The following is a 12,081-nucleotide window of genomic DNA, read 5'->3' as shown; positions in this document are numbered from 1 at the left end:
GCAATAGTCTAAGAATGTGCTATTGGACAGAATTTACAAATTTTGCTATGGACCCACCATTACCTCTTTTTCTCACTGCCCAAAGTCTTGTTTCTTAAATCACAGTCGTTCATTGCAACTAACCCCAACGTGTCCCTTATTTCATCGTCCATCATTTAAAAATTCATCATCACGTAATAGAAGAAGACAGTACTTGAAGAAAAAATAATGGTCGGTTGATAACAAATAAATACTTCGAGATTAGTTAGGAAAAATGATTAAAAAAATGAAAAATCCAAAGTCTAACTTCAAATTTAAAATTTTAAGGGAGTCCAATCTTAAAATTTCAAAAATAGGATTAATTATACTCTTATGGAAAATAATCAAAACTAATTGAGTTATAATAAAAAAATCAAAGTAATTGAAATTAATTTATTTCCATTTGAATGGAGGATTCTTTAGGTATACTTTAAGATATGTATAATTTGTTTTCAAAATATATTCAAATTGATCTAGTTATAAATTTTAAATACCAAAATAAATCAAAATAATCAAATAAACAAATCCTCTAAATCGATTAATATCAAAATTAAAAAAATTAACATGAATTAATTGAATTCAATCCGTTAAGATGGATTAGTTTAATTTGAATTGATTGATGCTCAATCTTAATTGACATGAGTAAAATGATGGTGAGTAAATATTTATTTGATATAAGTCATCATCATCTACCGATAATTAAACTCTAATTAGATCACTTATAAATTATGGCATGTACTAATGTTGGAAAACAAAACTTACACAAGCTTCGAAATTGAGGTTCACACTTTAAAAGTGGGCTAATAATGTCACTAATAGCGTTGCTTAAGGCATAGATGCCTTTTATCAATTAGAAACGAATCCAAGACGAAGGGAAACATAATCTAAACTTTCTTTCAACAAAATTCAACTCATAAATGGAAAAAATGACTTAATGAGTTAATATGGGCACTACAACGTCGTTCCGTTTCGTGTACACGAAATGACTTTTATACCCCAAGAGTTGTCGAACCGAAAGGGGCAATAATGCTATAATTAATGGCATGTTCATTAGGCCAAAACAAAAAGCAGAAAAAGGAGTGGAAGAATCAAGATGCCAGCTTGTCATGACAGGAAATAGCAAATATGAGAAATGCTGTCCTTATTTTGCCCAACCTTTGAATCTCTCTCTTCCTCTCTGTTTTCACAAAATCATTTCAAGAAACAGAATTACTACTTCTTATTATTACTTAGAATCAAGCGCCCGTTCGGATATCTCACTTGAAAACGGTAAGTTCTTGATTCAATTTATTTGTTTTTGGTGCGATATAAGCTAGAGAAACTTATTTTATTTTTTAAGCTATGGATCGGTTTTTTTTTTTTTTGAAAACAACTATGGATTGGTTTTGATTTTACTTGTGAAGTTAATTAGATAATTTATTTATTTTTTATTTCCGTTTACGTTGCATAAAGAAGATTTTTCTCCGAAGCAATTATTTGGGATTTGATGGTACCAAGTATTCTGGGCAACCCAAATTTTGGGTACTCTGAATATTCAGGGCAAACCTTGAATTTTTGTTTCTTTCCTTTTTTAAAACTAAAACTTAAACAAATCTCTACATTTCATTAGGTTTCGAGAAATTTATAATCTTGAAATAACTTAACCTTTTTTTTTTTTATGAAAGAAGCTACGTTTTTCCTACCTTTTTTTTTATTAGTTATCAGAAAAAAATTCTCAAAATGCTGAAAAGAGTTTGTAATAGTTTTATTACTTTTTTTTCTCAGATACCCATTTCCATGATTCACGAAAATTTATGGTTCGTTTATTGATGTAAAGTGTAAATGTGGGTTCTCTCTCTCTCTCTTTTTTTGTGTTTTTGAAGGTAATTTACAAAGTTGATGAAATAGGAGATACTTATTAAAATTGTAATAGAAAGGATCAACAAAGATCATTATTGACGATGGCTTGTAGAGGGTGCTTAGGGTGCTTGTTGAAGCTCTTGAACTTGTTGATGACTCTTGTTGGTTTGGCAATGGTTGGGTATGGGATTTACTTGTTTGTTGAGTACGAAAAAGCATCCGATACCGCCATGCTTTTGTCACCTGCGGGCAGTGATCAAGATTTGATACAGCTCGGTCGCCCCATGCTCATGGCTGTGTCTCTTTCGTCTAGTATTTTCGATAATCTGCCAAAAGCATGGTATGGGTTCTCAACATTTGCGTATAATTTGATATGGTGGTTCTTTTTTCTTTATTAGTTTAGCTATGCTTGTATCAGTTGAATTCCAAAGGTGGCCGGGTAGATTTTGTAAAATGCCTTCTCTGTAGCAAAGTTTTTATAAGTAATGTAACTTTGACTCACTGCCCTTGTCATACTAGCTGGATTGAATTTGCTTCCAAGACCCCCCTAATACTCACTGGTGGTTTTGTTTTGCATGTTATACTCTGGTATTTAATGAATGGGAGTTAATTAGTATTTGGAATTTGATTTGGTGTTTCCTTGTAGGCATGCTAACTTTGACATTTCCAACAGAATAGCTGATAGCTAGGGCTGTTCGAATGCAGTGAGACGGCAATGCTAACCATTCTTTTCATCTGTGTTTTGTATAATTTGTGCAAGAAAAAGCTCCAGCATACTTTGATGATTTAGGGTGGAGACTGGGTTGATATTGATTAAAGTTCAAGGCCAGCTAAGCTGAGCTTTTTTTTATCTTTTGGCCTAGATCTAAGCCAAGCTTGAGCAGCTGTAATTTGTGTGTTGCCTCTTACCACCTAATTTCTGCTTTCTAGTTTATGGCATGTCAACCATTTGTCTTTTCACGGTCAAGGTTATTGTTGAAGGATCTTATGCTGATTCTTAGATGTTTTTATATAGTTGTTTCTTTATATATGAATTTTGATAGGAATTCAAGTGCTTATATGAGTGGAATTATGTGCATGTTCTTTTGTGTTTTAACCGTTGAATTTCAAAATTTGCAGGTTTATATACTTATTTATTGGGGTAGGTGTGGTTCTCGTTATTATCTCCTGTTTTGGTTGTATCGGAGCTGCAACACGGAACTTATGCTGCTTGACTTGTGTATCCTAATTACTCGTTTGATATTTTTCAAAGTGGCAATGATGATGTTACACAAATATCTTGCAGCATCATAATAACATTTTAATTTATTGGTTCATAAAGAGCTTATTTGTTTATCCTTCCTGCTCCCTTTTCTTCTCTTTCATGATGATTGGTTTCCTTAAGGCAACATAGTATTCAGTGTTGGTGATCTTGTTGATCTTGGTGGAGCTGGGATGTGCAGCTTTCATATTCTTTGATAAAAGCTGGAAAGATGTAAGCTTTGAGTTAATTTTTCGGTCCCTTCCTCCCCAGATTCAATTGAAGGTGGTGTGCTTGGTTATCTAATTAGTGCTAATTTCTTCAGGAACTTCCTACTGACAAAACGGGAGATTTTGATATGATATATAAATTTCTGAAAGAACACTGGAGTATTGTCAAATGGGCTGCTCTTGGAGTTGTTATCTTAGAGGTAAGTGTAATGTGACTGTGCAGCTAACCCCGAGGATGTAAGATAACTTCACATGCATGCACAATCAAGTTCATTTTGCATGCAGAAAACTGAGCAACAATCTGGTAGACCGAGAGTGGTTAAATGAATGAACTTAATCTCGAACACAAGGATTTGCCCCTTTCATTCCTATTCATTGAGAACATGCAAATTACATTTTTATTCTGGGCACATACAATTTGTTTCTTCATGGTTTCATTTAGCGTTTGGAAATATGACAGGATTCTTTGGGATAACAATGCTCAGAATAGTCTAGGACTTCTTATTCTTTCTAAGTGTATATGATTTGGCCTTGAATATCTATCTGTGGCAAATATATCCAGCATACAAAATGAAATAATGATCTTGAAAGAGATATGATCTTATAAAATGCCATGATCAAAAGTTAAAGTAAAAAAGTTCAATTTAATTGTACTAAAGGGAAGTTGAAAACTTGACTATCATTAATGGGGAACGTTGTGTGTTCCTTTCTTTTCAGTGTGGACTAAATTAAGCGGACTACTTATAATATTGTTTTAGTTCTAGATATTCTTCTGGAGACTCTCATTTGGAGAAAACCGTTGGTTATAATTTATTAAGATAAAAGTCAGTTGATAAATTTCATTGCATGTTACTTTAGATGCATGAAACAGGATGAAGATGTGCTTTATAACTTTGTTTTCTGCTGGATGAGAAGAAATGAATGGATTAAATTCTGTTATTTATTGCTTTGAACGAAAGTGACTTTACTTTGATGTTGCTTGCGCATCAAAATAAAGAGTAAAACAATTGAAAACTGACAGTTATTTCTCTCTTGGAATAATATCCAGGCTGCCATACTTTCTGTTGCATTTTAATACTACTTATTTGGGTGCAAAATCAAATTGAATTTGCAGGCTCTCATTTTCTTGTTAGCCCTTATGGTCAGGGCTGCCAATAGACCTGTTGATTATGACAGTGATGATGAGTTCATGGCACCAAGGCCACAAATCAGACAGCCTTTGATCAACAGGCCACCAGTTCCAGCTACAGGTGTACCTGTTGCTGGCAGCCTTGAACAGCGCTCTAGCAGAAATGATGCTTGGAGTACACGTATGAGGGAAAAGGTGCTTTCTGTTTCCATAAATTTCTTCTCTTTTATCTATGGACATATGGTTGTCCTCTCTGGTAATGTTTTGCTCGGACTGAGTTACGTGGTACCTCGATTTTCTTGAGACTTAGAATATTGAAGTTGAATAATCTGCTAAACATCAAGGATTTAGGATTATTTTATAAACTTGTATACTGAAATCTTGAATCAAAATTTTCATTTACAAGATGAACATCCCTATATTAAACAAAAAAAATCTTAAAATACTTATTTCTTTTGGTAAATTTTAAATATTTTTGCAATTCTCTATATTTGCTACTGAAGTTATTTTCCGGTTACCTATGGCCCAAGCCCAACATTTTGTGAATGTCTCACTGTTACTCTGATCAGTCAGATTCTTAAATGCCCAAATGCATAGATTTTACTATTTTTTTATTGTTGTTGTCTGGTACTCTGGTCTGGTATAATGCATACCTTGACTATTGTTTTGGATGGTTAGATTGGAAACACCATACCCTGCCCCCTTTTGCTTCTATTTCCACTTTTTGTTCTCGTTGTTGTTTTCATCCGTCTGATCCTTTTTCTCTCAACCTTTTGTCTATTTTGTTGCTCTAATATTGTTTTTCACTGGGTGTAAATCAGTACGGGCTGGATACTTCTGAGTTCACATACAACCCTTCAGAGTCAAACAGGTACCAGCAGGTGACCCCACAACCAGCAGAAGAAAGGAGCCGATGCACCATTATGTGATGAAATTCTGGGTTTTGGGGAATTCTTGATTTGGTTGGCTTCTGAAGGCGATTGCATTGACAATGGTGTGACAGCTTCAGATTTCTCAGATGACGATCTTATATCTTTTTTTGTTGAGTTTGTGTACAATACACAATTTTCAGGAGACGTCTCAAATTTCTTTAGAGAACCAATGTTTTCCAAATGCATAACCATTTTGTGTGTAAAATTGGACTGGTACAACAGGGCTCCTCAATGAGTTGCAGCTGGGCATAAACTGCTTAAGCGTCATTTTTTTTTGGCAATCATGAAGTCTTTAAACGTTTGGCATAAAGTAGACATGAATGAAAGTAGCTGGCGACCAATTTCATGAGTAGCAATCCTGAGCGAAGTGCAACTCTGCCCTTTACTTATCAGTTCCTTCCCATGTGACGGATGGCATTATTTTTGAGAGCTAATTGTTGGCTGTTTAGGGCAGATCTTCACGTCTTCCTCCCGTTTCTTTCTTTCTCTCGTCTTTTTCAATTGCAGTTTTCTCTAACTATTTGTAATCAATGAAGAGTTTGGACCTTCGTTCTTTCGCGTTGCCTGGGTGATGAATTTTGATTTGTCGCAATCTCTTACAGATCAAGACAGATTGGTATCAGTCGGCAATTGCCTTGGAACCAAATCTGTACATGACAACAAGGTTTCCACGAACACAACTAGTCATGGTAACAAAAAAACCACTTTTGTTTTAAATGTTGAACATGACTATTTAATTGCGAAGGTTAATGGTTCCAGAGGTTTTATAGGTACTTTAAATGGTATTATGAATTAAATCATGATGTAAGAACTTGTTGGTTTTTTTTTTCTTTTTTCTTTTTCATAAAAAAATACTTTACTGAAATATTTGATATTATTTAAATAAATTAAGAAAAATATTTTCAATAAAGGAGGTCGATAGAGGGGAGAGTGCAGGGTCTATTTTTTGAGAAATTGTCTTTTACTCTTAAAAAGCATACGGCAATTTCTTTGAATTAATGAGTTTAATTTCTTTGACTTGAAAATTTTTTATATCCTCTTTTACATTTTTTTCCTTTTAAACATAAAGAAATATTGAATTTTTTTTAAAAAAATATTTTCATGTTTTCCAAGAGTGTTAAATACAATAGCACATGTATATGTATTTGATGTAAAGATTTTCATTTTTCTTTTTCTCTTAAAAAGATGAAGTTGAATCGATTCTTCCATAACAATTTCAAGTGGAGCATGTCAGAATCAAAACCGACAGATCACTTCAATCCTTTTGAGTTTGAACAGCAATTAACTTTTTCAAACCCGGGGCTGGGTTTAATGCATTGGTCTGAACCAGGGCTAGCAGGGCTCTCCATTTTCACTTTCTTATACTTGGTTTAACCCATCGAAAGCGTTTCCAAATTTGAAAACCAAGATGATCAGCAGGATAAGCGAGTGGTATTGTAGTTGAAGATAGAGCCCAAAAGAGTAGTCAATGAACGTCCCGTCATTTTCCCATGCCCTCGAAATTGATTCCTTAGCACAACAACCAATCATGAACATAACAAGTATAAGTAGTTGGTTAAAGATGGTAAGTCAGTGAAAGTCATTTTCACTCTTCTTTTCATGGCGTCCCCATCGCTGATCCCCAAAGCTTAATCCAAACGTTCCACATTCTCCCGTGGTCCTAACCCAACCCTCGACAAAAAACAATTCAAAACAAAGTGAACCCAGGGTGGACCTCTCCTTCTCTCATCCCATTTTGGAGATTGACGCTTTCGTTTGGGGTTTAATTACGCTTGCTTTTTTCTTTTCTTTTTGTGATTGTTTTTGGGTAGTTGTTAGTGAAGGATGATGATAAATGGTGCGTTCTGGGTTAATGCATCCTTCCATTTTCTCTAGTGATCATTTGCTCATGACACCAAACAACTTCTTCTTGATTGGTCGGTTACAGCACCTTCAAACATCCATGAATCCCACCAATACGACGAGGAGAATGTTTTGTCTACTTTAATATAAGTTGAAGGGTTTTGAGTTGAGTGGTAGTGGTACATGTTAGGTAATAAGTAGAAGAAAGTGATTTGAAGTATACTAATCAAATTTTATGTAGCTTTGGTTTGTGGTGGTCCTCGAGTTGGAACAATCAAAGGTCAAAAACACGGGCACCATGTAGGGAGGTTTTTGCTGATTTGCCTCAAGTTTTAAGGGATTGTTTTATTGCTGGTTCACGCTCGCTTCCCCAATTTGAGATTGGAACATCAAGGTACAACTTAACATTACGACAAAAGTAGAATTGAAGAGGAGCGTGAAGCAGAGGTAGGGGCGGAGTTAGAGCACTTTCAAAGAGAGGACTAAACAGAAAAATACATTAAACAGTAAAAAGAGAATTTTATATATAATTTAATTATAATTTATTTAAAAAATTAAATCAAATTTAAAAAACATTGAACATATAAGAAAATGTACATCAATAAAAATGATGGTGCCATATATATATATATATATATATGATTGAATAGAAACTAATAAAAGAAAGTCTCTCTCACTNATATATGATTGAATGAAACTATAAAAGAAGTCTCTCTCACTCACAAGACTAAAAGAGAAAAAAAATTTTCAAACTTAAATAAATTACCTCTTTATTTTATGTGTCCTAACTCTCCTCTTATTTTCTATTTACCTATTAAATTGTTAATTAACATATTAAGTTATTGGATTATTTGATTGAACTATTAAAATAAAATATATTATGATAGGCTATTAGATTTGGACTGTTAAGATACAATACGTTATGATAGGGTTAGATTTATATTAAACCTTAATGGGTTTGGATTAATAGACTCATTTTTATTTTTTTATAAATTTGATCGGCTTAATATATTAGTTTATAATTTATTTATTGGGCTTAACTAGCAATATGCTTACTATAATGACTTTAATTTTATCAAACAATTTGAAGAATAAAATTAATTATTAAATAAAAAAATATTTGAGAGTCATTAAAAATCAATATAATAAATAAAATTATATTTAAAGAAATACAATTATTTCTTTCTACAATTTGTATGTATATCTTTATTTCTTAAAGTTTGCAACATACATGCTAGAATATATTGATTTTTCTGAATAAAAAATAATATATTAGTGAAATTTTAAGTAGCAGTGCAACACTGTAACTTATATTTGAGAATTACATAATAATTTATTTATTTTTAAAAATTAAATCATAGAAAATAAAATCCACATGATAGAAAAAATAAAAACATGACAAGTAGAAGATATAATCTACATATCACATAATAAAAAAGAAAAAAAATATAATTGATGGTTCATATAAATTTGTGAAAGAAAATCTATAAAAATTTATAATATATGAGTAAATAAAAATAAATAAATAAATATAAATATAAATAACAATATAAATTAAAAAAATAAAAAAATTTAAAATTAAGTCAAGTATATGAAATTATTTTATTATTTTTTATTTGTATTAATTATTAAATAAAAAATTATTTTGAGAAGATCATTAAAAAATTTTTCAAAAAAGTTTAAAAAATTATTTAATATGTAAAAAAATTTAAAAATTTTGGAGGGGCCACGTTCCCGCCCCCCCATTCCATAAGGAGGCTCCGCCCCTGAGCAGGTGAGAGCCGCATGGGCGTCCACGTCCACATCTAATTATGCAGCTAGATTTATATCTTTTAAGGTTTGATGCTGACATCTTGGGACTTTTGGGATTCAACAAGGCTCTTGTTTCTGAGTGACGTACAGTTGTCGGCTCTACCCTCTTCGTGAAGCCAACTACTCACGAACCCTTTCCATAATTTCTAAACCCAATTCTTTTCACCAAAATTCAACTGTTTTAATAGAATTTGCATGGTTTTGCCAACCCTTTTATGGCTACATTTGATTCTCTTTGAGTACCATGGTCATTGACACATCAAATATCAATCAATACATCAAGATTTTAAGGGTAGTGAATTTTTTTTCTTTTTCCATTTCGAGTAATTTAATTTATTGATGAAATTATACTAGAAGTTATTATTAATATATCCTAATTGAGTATTTTTTGTCACACTAAAATTTAATAAATTTAAAAATATATAATCAAAAAAGATTTTTTCATATACACATTTTGAATTACATAATAAAATTCGACATAATCATATATTCAAATATTAAAATAATTATATCTACACATATACATTGTAAATTTACATCATAGATAAATTAATATATGTACAACTTTATTTTAACAATTTATCCTTAAACTTAAAGTTAGCTCTTCACGTTCTTGGGTTCCTTTTCTTTTTCTTTTCATAGCTAATTAAGATCACAAACATTCTATCTTTGCAAGTTGATTAAACATGGAATTGTCATGTGATGAGACATTAGGGGTAAAGCCATGAAGTGCACAGTAGATCTAGTTTTTCTTTTATTTCTGATCGTTGTTGCTGCTGCCTGGTGAAGGCTGTAAAGAGATATATACTTTCTGTCGACTGATAGGGAAACTTTGCAATAGTGGGATGTTGATGAGTAGATAAATCAATGTGCTTTTCAAGCTATGGAATTGCTAGCAAGCTGTTGCTTTTCTTAATCACCTCTTCCATGTCCAGGTCATTTCATTCTTATCCTGTTATCTTTGTTGATAGAATTTCATTGTTGGGTTGTGGTCACCATGGGAAATAAAGTAAAGGGAGGAAAGACATTGAAAAAATTTAAGGGTTGAGCTTGAAGAAAAAGAAAAAGGTTATGGAAAGATCTTTGCAGTTTGCACGAAAGGATGTCGACTACAAACAAAGGCCCAAGTTGTTGCTGGACTTTTTGGAGTAAAAAAAGAAAGCTTTGAAACTCTACTTGGCATCTTTTCTCACAAATGATACTAATATTCTTACTTTGGGACCAAAGCTTTTTACCCTTGATTTTCCTTTTGAATTTGATTTGTCATTTTGATGACAAAGACTTTGGAAAATGGTGATTCAAAGTATTATTTTTTAATACTTATTTATTGACAAAAGCTTGAGAATATAGAGGTGTTAGGAGGAATGATTTACCTTTATTCCATATCTGGCTAGCTAGCCTTGAGAGGAAAAAAATAATTAGGAGACAGAAGTACTTTTGCAAAAGTAAGAGAAAAAAAAGAGACTATTTAGCTGTCTAACTAAGAGGGAGAAATTAAATTATCTAAGTTCTATAATTTCAACATATTCATTAATTACTATTTCATTTGATCTTAATAAAAACTATAGTAAATAAGACCACCTTATTTATTACATTTCTTTTTAAATATTGAACTTCTATATATAGTGATCAAATCACATACTGGCAAACCATGCTATAATCTCATTAATCATTTATTTTCATTTGAATATTTTTTTTTTATAATTGGAAGAGGAGAGATTCGAATCTTACTCTTTAAGCAAGGGAATTATGTACAAACTAATGAGATAAATGTTTGAGTGCATTTGAATATTTTTTTAATATTTATTTAATGTGACACTTACATATAATATTATACATGATGGAAAAAATAAATTATTGCCGACCCAAATTTAAATGATGGATAATGATTAATTTTTAATACTTTAACACCAACTTTATTTTATTCGTGTCTCCTTCGATACTATTCTTATTGTAGCATAATTTTTCTAAGCAAATTGCAGCTCTGTGGTCCTTATTGTTACCAGGATTTGAAAAAAAAACAAAGGCAATTTAACCATAAACTATTTCCTCCACTTATCTCGGACAGTAAACAATACCCAAATTGCATGGCGACGTATGCCATTCTGATAATGTGAAGGGATGCTTATGTTAAACGTCATCACTCTCCTCCAAAAATTTCTTGTAATTGTTCATATTTATATATAGAAAATCCTACTTAATATAGTATTGAAATTAGAGGTATTAGATTTCTTAAATTGATTAGTTTATAACCTATATTCCAAGTCATATTGAAATCAAAACCTTGCCCTATCTATCTTCATCCAAAGAATATAATTAATGATAAAAAATTGAGAATGCAAATTTTTGGCATCTTTTTTTTTTTTAAGATTTGCAGAAAATTATTTTCGCCGAAATTTATCCTAGATATAAAAAAATTAATTTCATAAAAAATCTGACAAAAATATATTAAAATATTTTAATATAATTAATTCTATCAAAAAATTAATAATCTTTTAGTGGTTTGCCGTGCATATAGCCTTTTGTCTTACAAAAATTAGAAAATTAGGTTTTCTTTTTTGGAACTTAAAGATATGTGTTATGTCACTAAACAATTTGATTAGGAGCAGAGCTGGATAGAGCTGGATTGACAATTTTCCAGCTCTAAGGGATTAAGAAATTTGTACTCTTGTTTGGGAAATAATAATGGAATCCATTGAAAGTGAAGCCTTTGAACAACTTGATAGTGAGCTGGGAACAGGAAATTCCAGATCATAAATATAAAATCCTACAAAATACTATTCTCTCCATCCCTTTTTCTTTTAATTTGTTTAGACATTTAATATTCTTAATTTTTATAATTTATTTTTACAATTTTTTACTTTTTCGTATTAAAAAATATTGAATATCTATATTATAAACAATTTTTAAATTTTAATATAAAATATATCAAAATCAATTTTTTTATCTTAATTTGTATAAAAATAAAAAAAAATAACTGAAAAGTATTGTAATGAGTATTATCAAAAAATACTTTCAAAACCTTGATTCTCTATTGCA

General features: G+C 31.3%; 1 protein-coding gene across 1 annotated transcript; it reads left to right on the top strand.

Annotated features, from left to right (window-relative positions):
- Window positions 1,136-5,942, top strand: LOC18606095 (tobamovirus multiplication protein 2A). Its single transcript, XM_007039513.2, has 7 exons — window positions 1,136-1,287; window positions 1,881-2,197; window positions 2,977-3,076; window positions 3,251-3,331; window positions 3,423-3,527; window positions 4,442-4,651; window positions 5,278-5,942. The coding sequence occupies exons 2-7, from the start codon at window positions 1,959-1,961 to the stop codon at window positions 5,383-5,385; spliced, it is 843 nt and encodes a 280-aa protein (XP_007039575.1). The 5' UTR covers window positions 1,136-1,287; window positions 1,881-1,958; the 3' UTR covers window positions 5,386-5,942.

The sequence above is a fragment of the Theobroma cacao genome, chromosome 3, assembly GCF_000208745.1.
Source record: "Theobroma cacao cultivar B97-61/B2 chromosome 3, Criollo_cocoa_genome_V2, whole genome shotgun sequence".
NCBI lineage: Eukaryota > Viridiplantae > Streptophyta > Magnoliopsida > Malvales > Malvaceae > Theobroma > Theobroma cacao.
Note: the sequence above shows the minus strand (reverse complement) of the source record. Positions and strands in the feature narration are given on the sequence as shown.

Coding starts and splice junctions, on each gene's coding strand:
- LOC18606095 (XM_007039513.2), top strand. CDS start 1,959: ATGGCTTGTAGAGGGTGCTTAGGGTGCTTGTTGAAGCTCTTGAACTTG. Junction 3,332..3,422: donor TTGATAAAAGCTGGAAAGAT/GTAAGCTTTGAG, acceptor TAATTTCTTCAG/GAACTTCCTACTGACAAAAC. Junction 4,652..5,277: donor GTACACGTATGAGGGAAAAG/GTGCTTTCTGTT, acceptor GGTGTAAATCAG/TACGGGCTGGATACTTCTGA.